The sequence below is a fragment of the Benincasa hispida genome, chromosome 11 (genome assembly GCF_009727055.1).
Source record: "Benincasa hispida cultivar B227 chromosome 11, ASM972705v1, whole genome shotgun sequence".
NCBI classification, from domain to species: Eukaryota; Viridiplantae; Streptophyta; class Magnoliopsida; order Cucurbitales; family Cucurbitaceae; genus Benincasa; species Benincasa hispida.
Window position 1 is genome coordinate 61,685,562 of NC_052359.1, and position 26,239 is coordinate 61,711,800.

The window sequence follows — 26,239 nt, forward strand, 5'->3', positions numbered from 1 at the left end:
TCTGTGAGAGCTAGGGTTTATGTGAGGAATGCATTTGCATATAGTTTTTGCTTCAGTAAAAGAAGAGCACATTAAGTACCTCTATAGTTTATGTGGATGTCTATCAATGAATTCTTTTGGGGGTGTTCATGTTTTGATTATCATGTTATGGATCTATACTTTAGACAACAAGCTAAGCTTCAAGTGTGATGAATATGCATTATTTTACCTATTGTTGGATTTGTTTTAATTTAACTTTAATCTTTCTTGGTTGATTTATGGTCAGAGTTAAGTTTACCCATTTGGTTGGGAAGCAAAAATTCGTAAATAAGGAGACTTGAGTCTCCACTCAAGTTTCCAATCATTACATAAAATCACTTCTTTAATATTTTGTAACCATAACCATCATCTTTCTTCCTTTATAATTTAGACTACAATAATTTGTATTTAAACATTATTATAAGTCAAATTAAAATAATATATACCTTAAATTCGTATTATTATAATTGATAGCGGATAATAATACCAATCATAATAACTAATTTAGCACTTATATTTAAGTTTTTATCTTACAAAACTATTTTTTTTTGAAAACTCATAAAAGTAGTTTTTCTTGATTTGAGGAGAGATCGGTTATAAGATGTTAATTAAAAAATCAACATTTTTTAACTTATTGATTGTTTTGGGATTTCTCGATCAACTCGCCACATTATACACAAAGATTATATGCATGTCAGGGTTAATCCCATGTAAAATAATAACAATATTCTATATATTTGAGTTTTTTTCAATGAAATTTTGAGCATAATTAACACCGAAATTCATATATTTGAGTGAAATGCCGAGCATGATTAACATAATTCTATATATATTCCAAATCTTACCCAATTTTTTGAAAAGTTTGATCTTTCCCTAAATTTAAAAAGGTTGAATCAATTTAAAAAATATATTTTTATAATTGAAAAACTCATAAGGAATTTTGGAATTTGATAGAATCATGAAAGCATAACTAAAAATTTGAAAAGTTACGTAATAATTTGATATAATATTTAGTAATTATAATCGAATTTGGAGAAAAATGAAAATTATATAAGAAATGATACAAGATTTATGAAGATTAAATAAAAAAAATTAGTAAATAATGATGTGTAATCAAGCTAGATATATAGAAAGTCCAAAGCTTAGAAAAAAATTTATTATTTTTAACTAATTAGATCTCTTTCGAAATGGATGAAGAAAAAATAATATGATAATTTTGTAGAGCGAAAACTTAAACGTGGTAACCGAGTGTCCCGACCAGAGTTTTGTTTCGGGGTGGACTCAGTCTACTAGGATTCGGCTTAAAGAAAACTTGGAAGTTATTTTTTTGAAAACCCCCAGCCGTCACTTCCCGTCTCACGACCTCTCTCTCCCTCATCTCTTTCAGCATCTCTCTCGATCCCATCCCATCCTCTCTCTCGCTCAACTTCCTCACTCCGGCTGCCGCTGGCCGTGCACCACCGCCGCTGTTGCCCATATTACGAGAGAGCAGATCTCCTTCTCTCTCTCTCTCCAGAATCGTCTCTACAGCTCTGCCCAGCGCCGTCCTACCTCAGGTCGCTGCACACGGCATCCTCCCATCACGATTTCATCTGCAGTGCTCCCATCCCGATCAGGAGACGGCCAGGTTGTTCCAACGCTCACATCTTCGTTCCGGCGAGTGAACCTGTGATTTTTGGGTCTCAAAACGCTTTAGTCTCGTGACCCACTATCCAAAAGATCTCATATTCGTTTACCCACGACCCAGTGAGTTTGGAACGGTGAAATCAAGTCGTTTCGTAGTCAACCCGGCAAAGATTCAGATCGCGTTGGCTGAATTTTCGTTGGTAATGATCGTTCCTTTATGCTTTAGCCTTTTCGAGTTCGAATGAGTTTTACTATAGGTCCTAATTCTGGATTTTTCTTGGGCGAGTTTATATTTAATATATTAAGGCGTAAGGGCAGTTTCAAGAGCGAGATCGTTTAGTATCAATATTTTCAGGTCACTAATTTACCTTCAGAATTGTTTTGGTTTGGGCAAGGGTCCCGTTAGCCAAGAAAGAAATTAGCTCTGTTGGAACTACTAAAATGCGTTGCCGTTTGGGGAAAGATAATTCATTTTTATCGGATGTCCCCGAAGGGACGTTTGGGGAAAAATAATTTGGTGATGTTTTTGGTTGGCTGATCAGAATGTTATATGAGATTTATGTCAATCGAGAATATCTTTTTACGTGATTTATTATGCAAGTTTAAGAACGATATGAATAAAAAGGTATGTGTTTTAGCATGACAAAGTGTTAGTATGAATTTATGTAGGACTTCATGCATATTTATGTTACATGAAATTAGAAATTGATGTAAGTTCAGCAGCTCTAAGCGAAATTTATGTGCTTAGAATTTCTGCGGTATCCATGCATGAAATTGATGTATGTCCACAAGGTTCAATGTATATGAAATTGATGCATATCCTGAGAAATGGAAACATAGTGAAAGCCAAGAAGGGCAAAACTTTAGGTCCCACTAGTTTAAAGTTATTCAATTTATGTTTGTATGTGATTGTTTATCCTGGTAGTCTGACTCCAATAGGAGGGTTAGTTACCGAGTATTTTTATGCTCATTATTTTCTTTATAAAAATTTCCAGGTAAAGGCAAAAAAAGGATGTGCAGAGTGTACGATAAGGTGGTCTATTGACGTGACGGTGCCACAAGACTAGTAATGTCGTAATGACCCCAAATAGAGAACTTAGAAAGTCGGGTCATTACATAGGTAATCATTCTTTTGGGATTCAAGCACAAGAGGGCACCCATGGGAGGCCTAGATTTCAGAATACCATTTTGAGTCATGACTTTCAAGATTTTAATTGCCTTCTCCCCAATCCATTACCGAGTAACATAGCCTCAAGTTCCAGTATTATAACCTCATCTTCTAATGGTACGAGTCATGAGGAAGATTATCTGGAAGATTGCGATTTTTCTGATGCTGTTTTGACATTCATAAATCAGATTCTCATGGAAGAAGATATGGAGGACAAGACATGCATGCTTCAAGATTCTTTGGATCTTCAAGCCGCTGAGAAATCATTCTATGATGTCCTCGGAAAAAAGTATCCTCCTTCCCCAGAGCCAAATAGATCTCTGGCCAATCAGTACAGTGATAGCTTGAATGAAGAACGTTGTGGAGATAGTAGTAATTACCTGAATGGTTACAGTAATACTTCTTCTTGTGGTGATGATAACCTCTTTCAAACTCTGAGTGAAAATGTAATTCAAATCAGAAGCACTTTAGGTGATACCATTTCTCCATCATCTAATAGTTCCTCAAATAGTATAGCTAGTGGGGCTGATGGGTGGGTGGACTTCTCGAATAATACAATTCAAGTTCCTGAGCCTAATAACAGAAGCCAGTCTATTTGGCAGTTTCAAAAAGGGTTTGAAGAGGCGAGCAAGTTTTTACCCAGTGGAAACAAGTTGTGTCTTGATTCTGAGTTTAACGGGTCAGCAACTCAGGGTCCGGACGAGGGAACGAGCCAGATATATTTGAAGGCAGCAAGAAAGGATCAGAGGAATATTTTATCACTTGAATCACGTGGAAAAAAGAATCCTCATGATGAGAATGGAGATTTGGAAGAAGAGAGAAGCAACAAGCTAGCAGCTGTATTTACAGAGTCAACCTTGCGATCTAAGATGTTTGATATTGTGTTGCTTTGTAGTGCTGGGGAGGGGCATGAACGGTTAGTTTCATTTCGACAGGAATTACTTAATGCTAAAATCAAAAGCATGGTGCAGAATGGGCAACTAAAAGTGTCTAATGGTGGAAGGGGTCGTCGGAAGAAGCAAAGTGGGAAAAAAGAGGTTGTGGATTTGAGAACTCTTCTAATTAGCTGTGCTCAAGCTGTTGCAGCTGATGACCATAGGAATGCCAGTGAGCTTCTAAAGCAGGTCAGACAACATGCTTCTCCTTTTGGGGATGGAAGTCAGAGGTTGGCTAGTTGTTTTGCTGATGGTCTGGAGGCACGCTTGGCAGGTACTGGTAGCCAGATTTACAAAGGTCTAATTAATAAAAGAACATCCGCCGCTGATGTATTGAAAGCTTACCACTTGTACCTTGCTGCATGCCCATTTAGAAAGATCTCTAATTTTACTTCAAACAGGACTATAATGATTGCTGCAGAGAATGCAACCAAGCTTCATGTCATAGATTTTGGTATCCTTTACGGTTTCCAGTGGCCGACTTTAATCCAGAGATTGTCATGGAGAAAAGGTGGACCTCCAAAACTTCGAATCACTGGAATTGAATTTCCCCAGCCTGGGTTTCGTCCTGCAGAGAGAGTTGAGGAGACAGGGCGTCGTTTGGCAGCCTATGCAGAGAGTTTCAATGTGCCGTTTGAGTATAATGCTATAGCAAAAAAATGGGAAACTATTACTGTCGAAGATCTCAATATTGATCAAGACGAGTTCCTAGTTGTTAACTGTTTGTATCGAGCAAAAAATTTGCTTGATGAAAGTGTTGCCGCAGAGAGTGCTAGAAATATTGTTCTTAAATTGATACACAAAATTAGTCCTAACTTATTTATCAGTGGCGTTGTCAATGGGGCATACAATGCTCCTTTCTTTGTTACCCGATTTCGAGAGGCTTTGTTTCATTTTTCTGCTATTTTTGATATGCTTGAAACTGTTGTACCTCGCGAGGATTGGGAGAGAATGCTGTTGGAGAGAGAGGTCTTTGGCAGGGAGGCTTTAAATGTTATAGCATGTGAGGGATGGGAGAGAGTGGAAAGACCAGAAACATACAAGCAGTGGCAATTTCGGATCATGAGGGCTGGATTTGTGCAACTGCCTTTTGTTCCTGAGATTTTCTCGAGAGCGGTTGAAAAGGTACGATCAAGTTACCACAGAGATTTTCTGATTGATGAAGATAGCAGATGGATACTTCAGGGATGGAAAGGTCGAATTATATATGCCATTTCTGCATGGAAACCTTCTGTGGAGTAAACATGAATATGGGATCGTGTTAGTCACATATGCAAGTGTCTTTTGGCCCTTAGCTGTGCAAACTGAAAGGGATTGCTCAAGGACCAAGGGGGTAACTACTATGCAAGTGTCTCTGTTTTTAACTCGGGTTTTTGATAACCAATCTCTAGCCTCAACTAATTATTGTCCCAATTATTTAACAGGTTAACTGTGGAGCTGGGGAAGTGTTGAGGAAAGCTCCAATGCCCCATGTTAGACCAAATCGACAAAACTTCTTCTCTCCCCAGGTAAGATAAATCTGTATTTTAGCAAATGTCTTTCAAGGTTCAATTGGATAATCAACAAGGGGCTATCAGTGTCATTTGCCCTACCGGCACGGTTTGGCATACATAACTGAAAATTATTGCCCTTTGCCCTTTTTTGTTTTAACTTGAGAGTGTTCATCACAAGAAATTATGAACCTCTCTTCTTTTACGTGCCCAGAATTTTGTAGTGACAGTGTTGTACTTGAATCTCAATATAGATACATTTTCTGATAGAACTACAGAAACCATTATTTTGTTTGTTTCTCATTTTCTTCATGAGAAAACTCAAAAAAAGTGCATTTCTAGAATGACATTTCCACTTGAAGTATATAGTATAAGATATAATATTATAAAGAATAGAAAGTGAGCTGAATTGTATCTTTCTCCTCAATCTATGAGGGCTCTGTTTTCTGTGAACTAAACCCAATGTTGCTGTTGTGGGGACCTATGTCCTTAGCCAAGTTTGGGGGGGAACATGGATCCGGAGGGCATGCAATTTCTTGAATAATGAGATATACTTTCCCAAAAGGAGTGGAGAAGACCGTGAAGACTCCTAATAATAAGTCTGTTGTGAATGACGAGAAGCTGATGCCATCTTCTTTTATCTTTCATTGGCTAATTTTGTCCCATTCTTAATGAAATAGAATCTCTAAGGATTTTCTGATTCACTGAGTTTAGTAAATGTATTTGGTATACAACTTAGATGCTGTTTCTGAAAATTGTTTTCGGATTCTACGATTCAAACCATCTCAATTTTGAAAATAACATTTTTATATTTTCATTGTATCTAGATTTTAAATTTTAAATTTTAAAATGTAAAATTATATTAAATAAAGATAAAAATATTTAGAATATAATATGTTAGGTTATAAACTCTATTCATTTTTTATAAAATATATTATGTATTATGTAATGTAGTATAAATTATATGATATTACCAAAATAATAACTGTAAAATTTTTTAAAATATAAATCATATTCACAAATATATTAATAAGAGTTTATTGTTAACTAAATATTAATAGGTAAGTACGAGTTTTGTGGTTCATAATTATATTGTATTAAACATATCAAATAATTGTTTAAATTAGAATCTAATTTTCTGAATTTGTTATCAAACACATGAAATACAATCCTGATTTTAGTGAATCTCTTGTTAATTCTCTACCAAACATGTCCTACTATATATATATTTTGAAAATTTGAAATTGTCTCTAATGTATAAAAAAATCTTCAATAGGTCATTCCATCGAGAAGTTATTATTCTTTTTTTAAAACAAAAATTCAATATATCATTCAACTATAGTTTCAAGGGAATAAAATTGGATTTTTTTATGAATGACTCAAAACATTGTGCTCAAATGAATCTTGACTAGCTTTTTTAATATTAGTTTTCTAACCCTTTTCTAGTGTCAAGAAACTTTATATATATATATATATATATATATATATCTTCTTGGCCCTCATTCTCTCTCATTGTTGCTCTCGATCTCTCTTTTCCACATTTGCTCTATTTACCCAATGTTCGTGGAGTGTTGCATGTTAAAAGCTACAAATTTGGAAAAATGTTGCACATTGACATGAGTTGTTATGTATCGTTGTTCATTACTATTATGTCATGACAAGGGAAGAAGACATTTTGTGACACTAGGATAATGTCTAAAAGCTAAATGTACCCAATCATTTCTAATTGTAAGAAAATTTCAACCTAGTCTTTAATTTTTCCAAAACTTGAAATTAACCCTTAAGTATGAAAAAGAAAAACTCAAGAAATTGAATAAAATAACTTTTTAAAAAATTGATATATGAGTAAATTGGTGTCTTATTAACAGATTTAGACATGTGTCATTCAAATGCAATTTAATATATAAAACTCATTTTCTCATCAACAATATCTTCCCACTCATCAACACATCCATTTTTGAAGTGGCAATTTCTATATGTCAAAATCTGTTATTGAGAAAAATAGTATGACACACAAAGATTGTTTTCTATAGGAGGAGTTGGAGCATCTCAAGATTCATAGTTTTTCTCCTTCCTTTTTTTTAGTTCATTTCATCCTAACTCCAAGTTCTTTTGTGTATATATTATATCTATATGGATTGTATCACTTAAAATTTCTAAACTCTTCTCTCTTGAATTCAATGTTCGAGGACAAAAATCTACTATTTTTTTTTTTTAATAAATAAAAGTATATCTATACTCAGATTTTATGAAAATATTTTTAAGTAACTTGAATATAATTCAATAACTCAATAAGATATGTATCATTGACTAAGAGAGACCAACTATTCGAATCTCTCACTTTACATTTCAAACGATCTCAATTTTGCACACCAAAATTTGTGAATTTTTAAAACCATCAATTTACTCTTGAAAAGCATCAATCTCAATGAAAGATGGATTGTACTTGCCAAATTCCTATAAAAAAAACAAAAGTAGGTTGATCTATAAGGTCAGCCCAAAGGTGGCCAATGTGGCCAAATGAGGATGGTCCAATTATCTTCCCACCATTCATGTTAAACCACATCAATTATACCATTATATTTTATAAGTTGCACATCATCATTTTTAAATAGCATGATTAGCTAAGTGTAAATATGAGTTATGAGCATTTTGTAATGTTTACCATATAAAGCCCAAATGTTTGAAACTTGGTTTCTCTAATGCAATTGGATACAGATTCTCTCTCTTTTCTTTTTGCCATTTTGGACTAATATTATTGTTCACTCGTTTAATTCAATTTTAATTAATATCTATATTCATTTCATCTTATTAAACTTTTCACGTCTCAGTCATTCATATTCCGTACATGATTACTAAATAAATATTTTTTAATTCTTATTTTGACATTTAACCTTTTTTTCCCAATTATGATTGCAATACATTATGGACTAACATTATTTAATAATATGTTTTTCCTTGTGTACCAATTATACAACTAGTTTCATTGAATTTGATCGATATCTATATTCATTCCAATTATATAATTTGTTTAATTTTTTTTTTTTACGTCTCGTCGTTTCCACTCATCTTTTTCTATTAATAATATATCTCATTCGTTCATATCCTTTATATAATTACTAATTTCCCTCCAAGTTATGATTGCAATACATGCAATTATTTGAAAATAATGCGGACATCTTTTGGCAAATCTTTATCGTACTTGCAACTAGACTTTGATACGTTATGTTGAATTTAAACAATGGCATGATAACATAATCTAGAGATGACGTTTGAATGTTTATCCAAGTAAATGATGAATTTTACGATATTAACACTATGTGTCATGACGATTTAAAAAATTATTAATTTTAATATCTTTTTATGTGATCAAGGTGTAAAGAGAGAACAGATCAAGTTGCCATAACAGGATACATGTGAGCTACAGCCATGCAAAAACATGGTAGCAATGAATTTGAATGGATAGAAAATTAGTGGAGAGTATGAAAATCTTGTGTTTAGTTCTTCTAATTTAGATGACAATATATTTTTGAGTGATTTTCAATGATTTTGTTAATTCAGTTATTGTAGAAGGACAAAGATTACACTTATGGACTTTACTCTCATAATCAAAATGCTTATTTACAACATCTACCCAGTGAAACTGGAAGTGAAAGATTTCCCCTTTCCTTTTTTTATTTCATTCTTCTTTTTTGGGGAAAAGGTTGAAAGAACATAACAAGGATGTTATAGTTCTAAGCTGTCACTGAAGTTTCAACTGCAACTTTGCCAGCATACCCCATTTCTGATTTAATTTCAACATTCCAAAGCTCAGGAATTCCTTCCCTAAGATTATGGATGCTTTCCAAGGCATAGTCTGCTCCTTTAACTCTCTGTGAAGTGCCAATCTATAGTACCAAAGAAAAAAGGACAAACAAATCAGCCAACAATATCTCAAATCTTCAGCAGGAACTGGCTTTTGTTTTCTCAACTACATGTTTTCGAAATGCCTTACCAAGACAGTGTCGAGCCCGACGCGCTTCCCAGCTTGTATGTTTCGAACACTGTCTTCAAAGAACAGCTGAAAACAGCAAAAGGAACAAGTTAAGACAACAAAATGAAGTTGAGAGGTTGTAAAGGAATGGGAACTGTAAATTAAGCTCATAGAAGAATAAGACGGTTCTCTTTCTCTTACAGTTCTCTGAGGGTTTAGGCCTGCAATTTTGAGAGCTCTTTCAATGGCAGCCTCTGATGGTTTGCAAATGATGGGAGTTTTTGGTAATTCCATCCCAGGATTGGGTTGAAGAAAGTAACCAATTATGTCAAAGATTTCTGAGTCAGATGGGATTGGATTGGTTCCAAAACATTCAAGTTCATCTTTATCATCTGAAACAAAGTTCTTATTGGTTGGATTCAGGGTTTCAAAGCAGATAATCCCTTGAAAACAGTCTTCTAATCCAAGTTTTTTAAGAACTTTAACTGCATGGATCTTGTCAGCATTTGTAAAGATCTATACACAAACAAAAAGAGAGACAAAAAATAAAAAATAAAAAAAAATCAATAAGCAAAATGAATCACGAGTTTTCTACAGAACCTGAAAAAGCAAAAAGCAAAAACAAACAAATACTTACAACTTTCCTATAAGGCAGGCTTAACAGAAGACTCCTTAGAACAGGATCAGGCTTTAGATTATCATAAGGAAGTCTTCCATGAACAAAACGGTGGTACTCATCATAATCAAAATCATAGCCAATTGCCTATTAAAAAAAAAAAAAAAAAAAAAAAAACCCATGAGTTATTTTTGTTCTCCACTTTTAAGCATTTTGAAATCAAGTGATTAGTTGAAGAAGCCATACCCTCAGACCTGCCATGGTTGTTCCATAGTTCTTGTACAGTAAATTGCACAGGTCAGGGATTTTTCTCTGCTCGATCCCCAGTTTTTCAACCATGTAATCTACGGAGAGAAAAAAAAAAAAAAGGCATTAACAAACAACATCAAGAAAGTGATCATCTCAACACAAAAGGAATTTCAGGCTGATTTTTCTTTTTTGTTTTTGATCTTACCTTTGATATTCTGTAGGCATGAAGCTGCAATGCCAGAACTCAAGGGATACAGGGTGTCATCTAAATCTGCAGTTTCAGAAACATTAGAAGAGAACACATGACTTTTCAAAGGAAAGAAACTAAGAAAGAAATAAAAAACAGAGAGAAAGAATCATATGAGAAAAGTGTCTGATTGTACTAAGACAAAGTTCTTACCAAAAAGAAGACAATCATATTTGGGTCTCTGAGCCTGCCTGAACCGGTTCTCGTATTCCATTTTGATTTAGAAATCCTATATAAAAAAACGTGAAAATTGATCTCAGTAAAGCTCGAACAACATACCCTCTCTTCAAATTTTCAAGGTTTTAATGGTTTATTCAAGAATGCAGGAGGAAATAGTCAGTGAAAAAGTTCAGTCCACATCAATCTCATTCATTAGTTCAAGGTTCTATAATGAATTCCAACAAAAAAACACATCCATTTTATGTTACTGACTACCGAGTATTATCAAAGAATCAAATTAGAAGTTCAATCTAGACCCATTTTAGAGGCCCTTTAGTGGGTTATAATAAAAAACTGAAAAGCTCCAAGAAATGCTAGAATAGAAAAGCCATAAAAACCCAGAAAGGAAATGGAAATCAGAGATCAAACAAGGAAGGGAATGGAGAGAAAAGGGCAAAATCAGGGAACCCCAGGAAAAGAAACAGGACTTACCAACTGGGAATGAAATAGCAAGAGCAATAGAACAATGAAAGAAGGAGAGGAGGGTTAAGAGAAAGAGGGCAAAGAAAGGTTTTCCTTCTTCTAAAGAGGGAATGAAGAATGAAGCGAGTGGGGGAAGAGAAAGAGAGGGCTAAAGGGGATTATATAGGCAAGGAATACCGTGGTTTGTTGAAGTTTGAAATAAAGAATTAATTTTTTTTAATCTTAGAAGTTAAATGTTAATCACGTTTAATTAAGAGATGATTCAAAGAAAGTGGTGGGAATTAGGGAAAGATTTAAAGGCATAATAGGGAGTCCGGTTCCTTGTACTTTCTGGACTCATGTTTGTCCTTTATGGTCCTTTTTACCCTCCAGCTGTATGCTCCCATTATCAAATCTGGCTCCTTCATTTCATTGCCATTTTATGAATACGTGGACCAATTATTATTTTTTCTAATTTTAATGTACAATTTGAAATGGAAATAAAATCAAAATCAAATCAAATCAATTATAAGGTTAGTTTGGGATTTTTCTAGGTTGTGTGATCTAAAAAGTTCATGAACTTCAACTCAAATAATAATAATTTTTCTCTCTTTTTTTTTTAATATGTTAGAAAGTTAATAAGCCATCCTTGATTTACCTCGCATTATTGTATTTAATAAGTTTTTTCTGATAATCTGACCAAATAATATGCCAATTGTTTCTAACATTTTATATATATGGTTATAGAAATGTATTAAACAAAATTCATAATTGATTACGTATTAAACAAACTTCAATCAATATTGAACTCCCCATAAAAAGTGGGGCCATGAATAGTGAAATTTAACCAAAGAAAAAAAAATGTAAATTTTAGTTTCTCCATGCTACCTAGCCCAACTTCAAAGCTCCCATTTCTTGGTTTTTGTTTTTGTTTTTTTTGTTTTTTATTTTTAGTAAATTAGCTCTGGTTTATTTCTATCTCATTTTCATTCCCATCACATGAATTTCTAAGGCTTCCTTTCATGCCCATTTGATTTTTTGTTTTTATTTTAGAAAATACCTAGAAATATTACTTCCACCTCTAAGGTTCTTCCTTAATTATTCATTTTTTATTAATGATTTAAAAAACCAAGCCAATATTTGAAAACTAAAAAAAAAAAAAAGTTTTCAAAAACTTGTTTTTGTTTTTGAATTTTGAATAAGAATTCAAACGTTATAGTCTATAAATATGCAAACCATTGTAAGAAATACAGAGGAAATAGACTTAATTTTCCTAAATAAAAAACAAAAAATAAAATAGTTATTAAGCGAGTCTTAAACTATAGAAATAGTTCTTTATTTTTTAATTGTCTTTGATTCACATTAAATAAAAGATTCATAATTTCTTTAGCATACAGAAAGAAACAAAAAAAAAAAAATACAAATATAAAACTAAGGGGCTGTTTGGTGGCCCAACATGAGATTGTATATCCCTACATTCCATATCATTTCAGTATTTGGAAGCTCATTATCCTATCTCATCGATTTTAATTGTTTTGCGGGCTCATTTTCGGAACGTTTTTCGTATCTCACCGTCTCTTCCGTGTATCGTATATCATCTCAGTGCTTAAACATACTCGATCATATTCGATATTTCATACTTGATCAGAACTCTTCAGACATCGGAACTCCCCACATTCTATAACATGTCAGTACCCCAAACAACCCCTAAAAGAAAGAACAATCATGGTGATATTATTTATTTTAGACAAAAAATTTCATAACTTTATTTTTGGAACCATCCAAAAAATTTCATATAAATAGAAATAATTACTCTCACTTAGATATCAATATAATCATCTTCTTATTTAGCTAATGTAAGATTTTGGACACATTTCCAACATACTATACACGATTCATCAAATTGTTTATTTTCCTTTGAAATAGCATAGAAGATGAACAGCAAAATAGACGAGTCTCAAACGGATCCAACATTTAGAAAATCCTACCCAAATAATAAACAGAAGTCAATAAATTTTGAATTCAATCTCCAATTTCACTAATTTTTTTAAACTTCCATTGCAACGCCAAATATATGCATGTATATCTATAATATCAACTTTTTAAGTAGTACTACATTTGATCTAAAACCGACAACAATAATTGAATGTTCATTTATTTTGTGGTCTAAATTTTTCTACGGAATAATATTTTTTTTTTGAAAAAAAAAACCATTTAAATGGATGATCATACATACAAGCATGTATAGATATATATTTTTTGTGGTCTAATCTTTTCTGAAAAATAATATTTTTAAAAAAAACAAATTCATTTAAATAAATGATATAATATAAAGCATGTATGAATATAGAGCGTGTTTGGACTGACTTTTTAAGTGTTTAAATAAGTATTTCTAAATGTAAATTTTTTTAAAAAACATTTAACGTGAGAAGAGAACGGAAAAGTGAAACCAATAATTGGAGGTGGAATAACAATAATACTTAAATTATTTGTTGTTTGTAAGCCACGGAACTAAAAGTAGGTTTAATTTGAAAATTATAATTTGAAGGATTCTCATAATCAAAGTAAAACAAATTTAGGCATAAAAAGTTGGTTACGTTATGGGGATGAGGGAATCATGGAATGCAATAAAACCAATGAATTTTTCTTGACGTGTTCAACTCAATCATACAGAGATTGAGTCGTACACAGCTCAATCTATATTAACAATACTATACCAATTAATTATAAACAAACCTCTCATTTTTAATTAACTTAAAAAAAAACAAGAGAATTTCCAATAATAAAATTTGTGGTTTGATGCCCTCGCCTTATATATCATCAAAAATAATAATAATAAAAAAGCGTGTTACATGTAGATCTATCGAAGAGATCGAGATCAAGAGTCTAAAAAGATAAAAGGTCCGTGGATAAACATATACATCTCAGAAGATTCACGAGGGAGCCTAGGAAGAGCTCAGATGACCCATAGAAGGCCTAATGACAACAATAAAATGTTATAATTGACTATCCATGACGTTCATTTCGGGTAGTAGAGTTGCACCCGAAGTGTAACAGGTCATCTGTTTCTTGTATTAATGAAGTGTCATTATGAGTTTAGGTGTCTATTACATAATACAAATTCTATATATAAGCCATCAACTCGTTAAAGGTATGTCAAAAACATTTCATATTACTCTCTACTATCAATAGATTTCATCTTGACTTCTTATTGACTTGATGGCTAAACACTACACTGGCATTGAGTTTCATCCTTTTGCAAAACATTTAAACTATTTAGATCATTTTTTGGTATCAACAAAGTATATTAATCTTCAAAATAGACTCTCAATTTCATCTATTTAGATAAATATTGCAAATTTTCAATTCCATTCAAACTTGGTTTGCTGATTTTTTAAAAAATATTTCAAAACTCCCAAATTTTGACCAATTATAATAATAACAAAACTAATCAATTCAATAAGATTGACCACAGAATAAATCTCCCTAAAATTCTCGATAATTGTCATAAAAAATTCGGCTTTGGCGTTATATTGTAATGATTTATAGTTGAATCATATTGGGAGTGCGATCAAAGTCTCACATTGGTTAGATAAAAGGAAGATCGTGGGTATATAAATAAGGATGACTATCTCCATTGGTATAATGCCTTTCGGGGTGAAACAAAAAACATACCCATGAGGGTTTATGCCCAAAGTGGACAATATCATACCATTGTAGAGATAGTTTGAGGTTCGTTGTCCTTATCAAATCAATTTTGTACAAAAATATGGTTTTGTAATTCTATATACATGAGTATTTTATTTTTATTTTCTAATTTTAACAATACTTCAATTGAGAAATCCTCTATGAGATCAGTGGTGGAGCCATGAATTCTACACAGGGCAATATACGTACAAGTCCAAAAAAAAAAAAAAAAAAATCATAAATAAATGTAAAAAATGTCTTCATAACTTCATACATTAACCAACTTAATACATTACAACTACCATCTACGAGTTTTATGTTTTGAAACCAATTCATGATAACTTCAGTAACTAACTTATCAAATAAATCCTTTTCAATATAGGTTAGAAGACAATCATTCATCCATTGACCTCCCATTATTCGATTGCACAATCAAGTCTTCATAATATGCTTAGCAGAAAATGTTCTCTCTACAATAGTTATGACAATAAGTAAAATCAATGCCAATGTGAGTAATTTATAAACCAATGGATAGACCTTGTATTTATTCGTCATGATCATTTTTACTGTAAGATCGCATATGCTTTTTAGCTCAATAAATTCAATATTTTAATGCATATCAATAATATAATTTTGAAGTTGATTTTCAAACATAAGAGAGTTCAATAGCTGAAAAGTCTTTTGGGTAAAATTGAGCAAGTTAGTTAAGTCTTGAATTACTCGGATCTTGAAGTTGCATATCAAAAGCGACATAGAAAATTTCAACACGATAATGATGTAAATTTGTAAATGGTTGTGAATTTTGCCTTTGTTGTCCTCGAATTAGAAATAAGTCATCCATTTGAAGGACTTCGATATCATGACTATGATAGAAATTAGAAACTACACTCAGCAACGAATCATAATCAAATTCTCTTGTTTTCTGCAGTTTTTTTTTTTTTTTTGACTAAATTCACTGCATTCACAATATCTTAGACCAAACCAAGATATGCAGTTAGTTCTTCTAGATTTATTTCTGTATAAGATTGATCAAGATCCAAAACATTTTTCTTATTTAAAGATGATGTCTTGACCATCTCCATTGTTGTTTTTCTTTTATAACATCTATCCATATTAATTTTGAATTAACTCTACAAAAGTATTAATAATAAGAATATTACATTCTATTATATAGAATTAAAAGCATCAAAACTTAAAGTATAAGAATATTTTAAAACTTATTTGTCGAGCTCGTATATCCAAACAAATGACAACAAATAATCATCCACCTTGAACTTTAAAATTAATTTAAAAAACCTGTACAAGTAATGTGAATGTAAAACTTATATGGAAACAAGCAGAAATATATATAGCGTAATATATATATATATATATATATATTATGTAAAAAAAATGAATGAAACATTTTTAATAGAATGTTCTTGAGAGTTGAAATTGAAAAGTGAATTTCGAAAAGAAGAAAAAAGTTTATAAATTGTCTAGTTCTGTTGCCAATAAAAAAGTATTGTTTGACTATTTATTTATTAAAAAAAGAAAGACATATTATATTTGAAAGAACACATTATAAAAGGTTAGTAAGTTGTAGGATTCAAACCTTTATGATTCATCAAATAGACAATACTCCACACCAACAAGCTAGCATCAATATTGCTGTTTAGGTTGAACTTTTATATATATGTTAATATATATCACTTTATAATTTATATTAAAAATACAAAAGACAAATAAATTGAGGAGGGCATGTGCCTCCAACCCCTACATATCTCCGCCCATGCATGAGAACATTTTTGTAACATTTCATCATTGAAAGTATATCGATACAAAGTAGAAACAACAATGTTTATTCAAGTTTAAGGTATAGATGTTTTGGCATAGGAAGCTTGCATGTGGACCTTGAGTGTTCCTTTGGTCAAGACACATCGTTGGAGTTGACCAGTGCAAAAGTACTCGCATCGGTGTGTTGCCAAGCCAAGTACACTCTGATGTCTAAGACCACAGAGAAAATTACTTAGAGTTACTTATCCTTGAGGTTGTCGATTATTTACCCCTTGAAGTTTTCAATATGAGACTAAAGCTTTTCCTTTAAAATATGTTTGGGATTACGTTTAATACCAACGATGTCATAATAGGGGTGGTCCTCGAGGTTACAGACAGCAAGCTCATCTGATCGGTCATTTTTCCTTTGGTGAAATTCCATTAACTCGATTGATCAATTCGAAACTTGAAGGTTTGACTTTCATTTTGAGACACGTGAACTCTTATACGGATCTCAATTTTTCTTGAAATTTAGGACCTATTTGTGCACTTTGGACCTTGTCTGGAATAATCTTTGTTACGAAATCGACAATTAAAGAACACAAAAAAAGGAATGTAGAGATAGAAAAGATCGACACACAGATATACGTGGTTCACTAATGATGTGTTAGCTACGTCCATGGGCAGAGGGAGAACAGTATTATTAAAGAGAAAGTTTTCAGAAAATTACATCAAATTGTGTCTCTAGATTAGAGAGTTTATATAGCATACTACTATAAATTTTAGGATCATGATCATAAATAAAGATGAAATCAGTTCAATGAAATTGAAATGGCAAGGTAAAAAAATGGACACATCTTGTTAAATAGTAAATAATTTTTTTCCTAAAAGAAAAACATCAACAATAAAGGAAGGGGGTGATTAGGTGGTGGGTGGGTGTGAGGGGAGCACTAATATTTGTGTGGAGGCTTCTGGATGATCACATGCTACAGTCCGTAAAGTAAAATAAAAAGTGTGAACAAAAATAATACACAGCTCATATGGCAGCCCCCTTCATCCAAAAATAGGGTTTGTAGAGCTGTTTGGTTTCATTCAGATATTTCGTCGAACAGTTGGTGGGCATGGTGGTTGCACACAACTCTCTCCCCTAATCCCCTCTTTATTATTTCTTTACTTTGTGGTGCACAGTGCACACTATATTGTTGCGTACTATGTTTATGGCTTCTTTCTCTTTTCTTTCGTACCAATGTTGTTCATCTCTTTTATGGATATTCATTGTATATGACACACTCCCTAAATTACATTTTTTTTTTTTTTGTACTTCATGTTTCATCCTTCAAATTTGAGTTTAGTTCTATTCAGTCTTCTTTGCGATTCAAAAATAAAATATTTACGTTTTCTTTGATAATCATTTAAGTCTAGTTTAATAATTATTTGATTTTTAATTTGCGGTGGTTTTTTAAAATCGAATTATTTTCTCACAATAGTTTTTATCTTTGTTAAGTTAAAAAAAGTTGCATTTTTAACCAAAATTTCAAAACCAAAATAAGTTTTTATAAACTATGACTGCTTGTTAACTATTTCATTTTTTAAAATTAAACTCGTTAACATTTCTTCTGCCTCTAGATTTCTTATTTTGTTATCTAATTTCTATCAACATTTTCAAAACCCAAACCAAATTTTGAAAACTAAAAAAAAATTAGTTTTTAAGAACTTATTTTTGTTTTTCGAATTTGGCTAAAAATTTAATTCTCTTATAACTTGAAGAAGATGAACACCATGGTAAGAAAAATGAGAGTAAATTAGCTTAATTTTCAAAAACAAAAAACCAAATGGTTACTAAAGAGGTCTTAGTTTTTTGTTTTTTAGTTTTTAAAAAATTATACTTTTTTTTTTCTCAACTTCTTACATTCTCGTGGTTTTCATATTTTTCATGCAAACATTTGAATTCTTAGTTAGTTTCTTTTTTTTTTAAAAAAAAAAACTTTTTTTAGTATTTAAAATTTGATTTTAATTTCGAAAACATTCATAAAATATAGAATTAATGGATGGAAGCCGCGTTTATAGGCCATAATTTTTTTTAAATGCTCTCTTTGATAACCATTTAGTTTTTTGTTTTTAGTTTTTGAAAAGTTAACCTATAAACTCCTCTTCCTCCTTTAAATTTCTGGTTCCGTTATCTACATTTTATCAATGTTTACAAAAATCAAGTCAATTTTCAAAAATTAAAAAAATAGTTTTAAAAATTTTATTTTTGTTTTTAGAATTTGGCTAAGAACTTAACTATTTTACTTGAGAAAAATGCATACTATAGTAAGAAATTGAATGAGAATAGACCTGATTTTCGAAAACAAAAAAATGAAAAACAAAGGCCCCGTTTGGTAACAATTTGGTTTTTTAGTTTTAGTTTTGAAAAATCAAGTCTATGAGCGCTACTTCCACCTCCAAGTTTATTCCTTTGTTATATATTTTTTTACCAATGATTTTTAACCAAGCAAAAATTTGAAAACTAAAAAGAAGTTCCTTTTGAAAAAGAGTTTTTTGTTTTTTGGAATTTAGCTTAGAATTCAACCATTGTATTTAAAAAAGATACAAATTATGGTAAGAAATGGGAGAAAAATAGGCTTAATTTTCAAAAACAAAAAACAAAAAACAAGATGGTTACTAAACGAGGCCTATTTCTATGAACATTTTAAAAAACGCAGGCAATTTTGAAAACTTAGGAAAGTAGTTATATATATATATATATATATATATGGAATTTAACTAAGAATTCAATTCTTTTACTTAAGAAAAATGAAAATCATGGTAAAAAATTAAGAAAACATATGATTAATTAAGAAAACAAATAGTTATCCAATAAAATCTTAAAATATTTAAATTTGATTTCTAATTGAACATTGAAATTCAAAATTGATTTCTAATTGGTTATATATAAATCAATTTCAAAATTTAGAGGCCGAATTCAACCATAAAAAACCAATATGTCATGTTTAAAACATCAATGACTAAATAAAAATTACACTCAATCTCAATAACCATAAAAAGTAAGATTTAAAAACTTTGAAATATAGAATTGAACCTAAATTAAAAATTCATCAATTAAAAATGTATTTTTATTCTAAAAAAGAAATATATTCCATTCTTAGAAAAGGAAATTATTTTAATTGGTAGCTCAAAATATCGATACAAATCTAACCCATAAACCAAATTCGTTCGTACATTTTAAATTCGAATGGAGGTAGAAATCCCACGTCCGAATTGCAAAATTTCTCACCCCAATTATTGAAAGGAAAAGAAAAAGGAAAACAAATGAAATGAAATTTAAGTAATTAAAAAATGAAATGTCTGTATCTTTATTTTTTTTAAAAAAAAAATTATACCAAAATTCAGAAGGATTGGAAAGAGTTTGGGACCCTCCTTTAAGAAGAAACAAACACCCAATAATTTAACACTTAAATAAACGACAAATGTAATGCACAAATGATATCATTTGGCATTACACAAAATTAGTTGGTGATGGTTTCTTCTTCAACACGCGATCCAAAAAATCTTTGCAAACCTAGCAAATCCTAATTTCACTAATATCGTAGATGTTTCTTTTGTTCGTTTAATTAATCAGTAAAATATCTCTATAAATAAGTCTTTGATGTAACTTTTGTTTCTACAATATATTAGATCAAATCTAGAATACGATTTAAACTTGTACGTTACCTTTTAAAAGTTTTAACTACTGTAATGTAACACTCACTTATGCTCGTCCATATTTATTTTGACAAATTTAGCAAGACTTTCCTCATATATCAATTATTCATATGTTAAATCAAATAGTTAAAGCAAACACCACATGAAAATTGAAAGTGATGTCTTATGACAAGTCATGCCACATTAATTTTCTCATGAATATATACAACACCTATATATAACATACAGAAAGATGTGACATTAGCTGTCACACACAATACTACCTATGTTTTAATGTTTCTAGGTACTAGGTAATGACTATGAATTTAAAGTTTAAAAATATAATTTCACAACTTATTTCAGTTTAATCTGAGTATATTTAAGGGTTAAGAAAACAAGTGGGGAGGGTGGATGAGGATTAATAAAATAATATTGAAAGATAGGAGAGTATCTTAAGTTTAAATCCTATTATTATATTTTAGTCCCTAAATTTTAAAAAACTTTATTTTGATCCATACTATTAATATTTTGTCAACTCTTCGATGAAATTGTGTCAAGTATGTGTTGAGCAAAATGAAGGTGGAGTAGAATGCTAACAATCAACACGAAAAAAGTATTGAACGCCTAAAATCTAAAATGACTGCTTTATCACCTAATTCAAAATTGAAAATCTGCATTTTTTAGTACGGCTAACTTATTTGGCAGGCTAGTGACCTAAAAATACAAGTCATCTCATCCTTTTGTTTAAGAATTAACATGATTTTAATAACAAGGATCAAAGTACTAAAATAAAACAAGCTTCAAAATTGAGAGACCAAAATAAGATTTAAACCAATATCTCATCAAGAGAGTAATAATTGAGGGGTTTTAAGGGGGGAAAAAAGTTTTTATTTTATTTAGGGTTAGGAAAGAAAGCACACAAAACACGCTTGAGAGATGGATGAATGATTGGGGGAGTTTAGAATTATTAAACCAAATGAAAAGGACGAGTCAAATGTATTGTGAATCACAGACCAACGCCACAGCTGCCCCTTTTCTTTTATGTTAAATTATTTATTTAATATAACACACACAAATTAATTGATTATTGGAACCACACATCATCAATTTTTTACACCAATTTTTATTTTTATATTTATTTATTTACTCGTTTTATGATGTCTATCACTTTAGCGTGCATTATTAACTTTGTTTTAATCATATTTAACTCATAATCTTCTCGGTTAAATTACTAATTTAACCATCTAAATTTTCAAGTTTATATCTATTTAATATACAAGATTTTCAACAAACCCGTAAAGCTTAATTACTATTTATTTGGTTTCTTAAATTTTAAGAGAATTTAAAAATTCCTAAAATTAACTTTTAACTTTGTGTTTGATTTTTTTTTTTTTTTTTTAAAAAAAAATAAAATGAATTGATTGATTAGAAATAGCTACTTAAACAATCAGTTTTGGGTTAATAAAGTAATATATTTTTAAAAAAATTTAAAAATTCGACTAAATTTTAATTTTGAAAGTTTAAGTACAAATAGACACAAATCTACTAAATTTATAAATTAATTATTTTTTTTCCAGAGAAGAACAATATAACACCACAACATCACACCCCACGTTCAATGCCAACGAGGGGAAGATAGTATTTAGAAAAAATATCTTTTCAGATATATATATATATATTTGTTTCAAATTAAAGAATAATCATGAAAGGGTGTCAAAACTCATATAACACGAGCAACTGTTGCTGTTTATTGTAAACTTATGGTTGGCAATTATGATATGGTATTTTGTTGCCAAACTACCTAATTGCTTTCCTCTCTATCTTAGTAATTAGCCACGATTTTTAGTTTACAACTCTTTTTTCGAGGCTTGATTATTTATCAAGACATTTTCAAGTTTTGTGGTCGCGATAGTGACATTTGCCAACACTATAGTCACTATTATATCCCGAGAAGTAATATAGTAGAATCAACAAATTTAGGGTAAAATTCTTCTTTGAATTACATTTTATAAAAGAAGAAAACTGTTTGCTATCCAGTAAAATTATTTCTTCCTAACTTATATATATCCTTTTGCACGCACAATATCAATTTACATTCACGATAGTCGTCTTAGGCACTACTATGTTTAAATTTTTCTTGTGTAAAATTTAATAATAATAAAGAAGAGAAAATATAATTAATTAATATAAGCATCCTCATCACGAATGAGTTATTTTAATATATAAACTAAAGAAACCTAATATTGTGAAGTCAATCATATATCTTATAATATGGTTTTATCAATGCTTGTAGTTAAATAAAATGAGAACAAAAAATCACATCCAAACCTCAATGAGAGGTACATAGATTCTTTAGGGATCTCTTTTTTTGGGCCAAGTCAAAAATGGAGAAGAAAGTTTTATTATTCAAAACAACCACACAAGCAAGGAAAACAACAAGAAAATAAAGTAGGGGGACGGAAAAAGTAACATATGGGGGCATAAAAATATTATAAATGTGAAAGATTGATATATAAAATAATATGTTTTTCCTTATAAAAAAATTGAAAAAGGGAGAAAGGTGATGGAATTGCTCTGCTGGGTCTTATTAAAGAACAAATTTCCAACTCTTTCTCTCAATTATGTGAACCATTTGGGCTGGCTGTGACCATGACATTATATTATAACATTATAATTTGTATTGTTTATGCTAATAGTATGCATAAAAATATCATTAGATTTGGGTTTAATTATTGCTCATCTTTCAAGTTGGTGAGTTTGATTGACTTGTTTGAAAGATACATCAACGGATGCAATACAATTCTCATTTTTCTTTTACTATTTTCATTTTTAAAAGGGTTTATTAACCTACCAATTTCATATTTGGTTTTTTATTTATATTTATAAATGAATCAATTTAGACTTTTGACCAAAATTTCTTTTAAATATTTACTTTAATCGTCCATTTTCTAAAATCGACATTTGGAGAAGTCTTCATACATTTGAGAATTATTAATATATGGTTGGTTTTCAAAGGTAATCTTAGTGAAAATCTAAATTGATTAACTCATCAAAATTTAGGGATTAAATTGCCTCATCATAAGTTTTACATGATATATAACGATTGAACATGATCTAGGTTGAGATAATAATTAATTCAGAGTTTTAACTGATACAACACCCAAAGTTAAGGAGTATAAATTGATATTTGTCCTAATTACGAATTATACATGTAATTTGTTTATTTTACATAATTTAGTTTTAATTTAAAACATAATTAAACTATTTGTGATCATATTATTTTGATTATACATATAATTAAATGAGAGTTATAGTACTTAAATTTCACACAAGCCACAACTAAATATTGAAAGAAAAAAAAAAGTTTAAAAGATATAATTAATTTATAACACAGACAATTTATTATATTGATGTGATCCATAATCATCTCTACCCTTAACATCGAGAATTATTGCTCTTTCACTAATCATAGAGTAGTTTGAAGGTTGAGAGAAGAGAAAGAAAAATACATCTAATTGAAGATATCATATTGAGAGTAAATTGAATGGACATTTCCAAATTCCATAGCTAGAGATAACAATTTAGAAAACCCCATGCATGCATCTTTATTAGTATCAAAAGCAAAATGGCATCTTTCTTTCCATTAGGGAAAATGCTAATTTGGACCAAAGAATTTTGATGGTTAGCTACCTCTAGATTCTAAAATATTTACTAATAACAATAACTACAAACATTAGCCCCTCATTGCTTTTGCCCCATGGACTTTAAATTAAAATACTATACATAGATTTGATGCTTTCGAAACTTTAGGATGAAAAATCCCCTTTGATTTGAGAAGACAATGCCTAACTTTCAAGTTGCCTAAAATTTGACCTCTATGAACCCAATATCCCTTGCTAAGTCCAGTAATTCTTTTTGCATCAAATTTTTTAGTTCTTAAAGGAAAGATAGTTGGATTTCTTATATTTTTCATTTTCTAAAGGAAAGAAAAAAAAAAAAACATGCTCTTGTTAGGTTTAACTTTTAAATGAAAAAGAATAATAGTTCTGACTTTGACTTTTGAAATTTGAAATCAATTAGGCTCCATTTGGTAACCATTTCGGTTTTTGCTTTTGTTTTTGAAAATTAAGTTTGTAGATACTAATTTCACTTCCAAATTCTTCCTTTATTATCTACTTTTCACCAATAATTTAAAAAATCAAATCAAATTTTGAGAATTAATAAAAATAGCTTTCAAAATGCCGTCTTTATTTTTGGAATTTGGCTAAGAATATAGATGAAATAAACTTAATTTTAAAAAACAAAAATAAAAAATCAAATGGTTACTTAACGGACCTTCTTTTTTAATTATTTTAATGGTACTTCTATTTATGATGTTTATTGTACCTAAAAATAAAAATTTAATTGGTTACTAAAACCACTTCTTTGATTTAGTTCATTATTTTTCCACCGTGTGACATAGATGATGATGTGAGAAATGGTCATTTAATTTATGCTTCGACATATTATATGCAAATATATATTAAACATTTCAATACAATATATGTTTTCCGGAACTTTGTTTAATTATTATTTTTTAAAATTAATGGTTTATTTTATTTAAATTAAACACAAATGTAATAAAATAATAAATAGCATTAATTAAACATGTCAATTTCACCTTTTTCTTCACTAGTATTATATGCGTTGTTTAATTAAAACAAAGACTTTCTAAGCTCAACAAAAGCACTGCTTCCAAAAAGATAACCCCACACTAAACCAATAGCCAACTAGTCTTGATCGTAAGTAATCATCATTAAGCTTAAATATATTTCTTAAGCAAATTAAGTCAAAATGCCATTTTCAATATTTTAGACGAACAATTTATATTCCAAAACTTAAGTTCTATTCCTTTTGTGAATTATAAAAATTGAGTGATTTTTAGCTAAATATATTTATATGGCTTCTTAGGATTTAGGACAAAACTTGAGAAACAAAAATATAAATTTAATTGAATATGAAATCTCAACTGATTATTAGTAATTATATCAATTACCCATCTACTCCTACTATCAATTTAAAAATATTATATACTCAATTATTTTTTTTTTTGAAAAAAAAAAAACCTTGAAATTTTACATTTGAAGATATAATTATTTTTGCTTTGGGAAAATTCATACATTATTGAAACAGATGAATTATTAATATGTTAGATAAAGATTTCATTTTTATTACTGGTTTAGAATTTTTGTTATGATTATTTAAGGTATCAGTGGATAACTATTTAAGTTTTACTTTTTGAAAATTAAATTCGTAAAAGTTATTCTCATCTATAAGTTTATTTATTTTGTTTTTCATTTTTTATCAATATTTTTAAAAATCCAAAATAAAATTTAAAAACTAAAAAAATAATTTTTGAAAACTTAATCTAATGTTTGGAATCTAGCTAAGGATTCAAGAAACATAAACATAGTTAGAAAATGGAGAGAAAACAAAAAAGAAATAAATTCAAAAATAGAAAACTAATTATGAAATTGTTACTAAAAGAGACTCTATTTATTAATTTAACTTTCATTTTGGTTCCATTATTTTATTATTAAACTTTCTAAATGTTCCTTTTAGTCAATTAACTTTCATTTTTGTTATATTTTGACGTATAAACTTTCTTAATGTCTATTTCAGGCTTTGAATTTTTAAAAATGACCATTTTTTTTGTCCTAGTTATATTATTTTTTGTAATCTGATTTTCACCAGCTATATATTTGAATCTCTACCCTCATTTTATTATTGTTAAACTAAAAAGAAAGACTAAATTATAAATGACGTAATTTATCCCCAAAAAGTTAATTTACCATAAGGAAATTTTCAAAAATTAAAAAATAAGAAAAACTATTTACACAAAATAGTAAAATTTTAATCTTCTTTAATAAATGTTGATAGAACCTGATAGAAGCATACCAATGTCTATTGATATTTTTTTATCGATAATTTTTTTAAATATAAAATTTGAAATTGGAAGAACTAAGAAAAATCATAAATCTTCAACAAGAATTGCAATATGAAAATTAGAAAGAGTAATTTTTTTTTTTTTTTTTTTGGAAAAAAGAGCAAAATTAGTTGCATCCACACAAATACAATATCATTGATGTACAATTGAAATTAATAATACATTTATCATTAGTATTATTATT

The 26,239-nt window shown here is 29.9% G+C and overlaps 2 protein-coding genes across 3 annotated transcripts; one reads left to right on the top strand and one right to left on the bottom strand.

The window, feature by feature from the left end:
- Positions 1-1,289: 1,289 nt before the first annotated feature.
- LOC120090411 (scarecrow-like protein 9) lies at positions 1,290-5,601 on the top strand. Of its 2 annotated transcripts, none has more exons than XM_039048049.1 (3): positions 1,290-1,844; positions 2,640-5,091; positions 5,172-5,601. In XM_039048049.1, exon 2 carries the CDS (start codon positions 2,722-2,724, stop codon positions 4,987-4,989), a length of 2,268 nt encoding a protein of 755 aa, XP_038903977.1. In that variant the 5' UTR covers positions 1,290-1,844; positions 2,640-2,721; the 3' UTR covers positions 4,990-5,091; positions 5,172-5,601. The 2 variants fall into 2 exon arrangements, with proteins under 2 accessions (XP_038903977.1, XP_038903976.1); XM_039048048.1 differs by having other exon boundaries at positions 2,640-5,080.
- Positions 5,602-8,763: 3,162 nt separating this feature from the next.
- Positions 8,764-11,130, bottom strand: LOC120089818 (suppressor of disruption of TFIIS-like). The gene is made up of 8 exons (XM_039047222.1): positions 10,974-11,130; positions 10,476-10,551; positions 10,281-10,346; positions 10,073-10,170; positions 9,848-9,973; positions 9,412-9,726; positions 9,232-9,297; positions 8,764-9,124 (listed from the first exon to the last, which is right to left on the bottom strand). The coding sequence occupies exons 2-8, from the start codon at positions 10,534-10,536 to the stop codon at positions 8,972-8,974; spliced, it is 885 nt and encodes a 294-aa protein (XP_038903150.1). The 5' UTR covers positions 10,537-10,551; positions 10,974-11,130; the 3' UTR covers positions 8,764-8,971.
- Positions 11,131-26,239: the final 15,109 nt, after the last annotated feature.

Bases quoted from the DNA above. Each gene is read 5' to 3' on its own strand.
- LOC120090411 (XM_039048049.1), top strand. From the start codon at position 2,722: ATGACCCCAAATAGAGAACTTAGAAAGTCGGGTCATTACATAGGTAAT.
- LOC120089818 (XM_039047222.1), bottom strand. From the start codon at position 10,536: ATGGAATACGAGAACCGGTTCAGGCAGGCTCAGAGACCCAAATATGAT. The intron at 10,171-10,280 runs GTAAGATCAAAA...TTCTCTCCGTAG, and splicing joins ATGCCTACAGAATATCAAAG to ATTACATGGTTGAAAAACTG. The intron at 9,125-9,231 runs GTAAGGCATTTC...TTGGTACTATAG, and splicing joins TCGGGCTCGACACTGTCTTG to ATTGGCACTTCACAGAGAGT.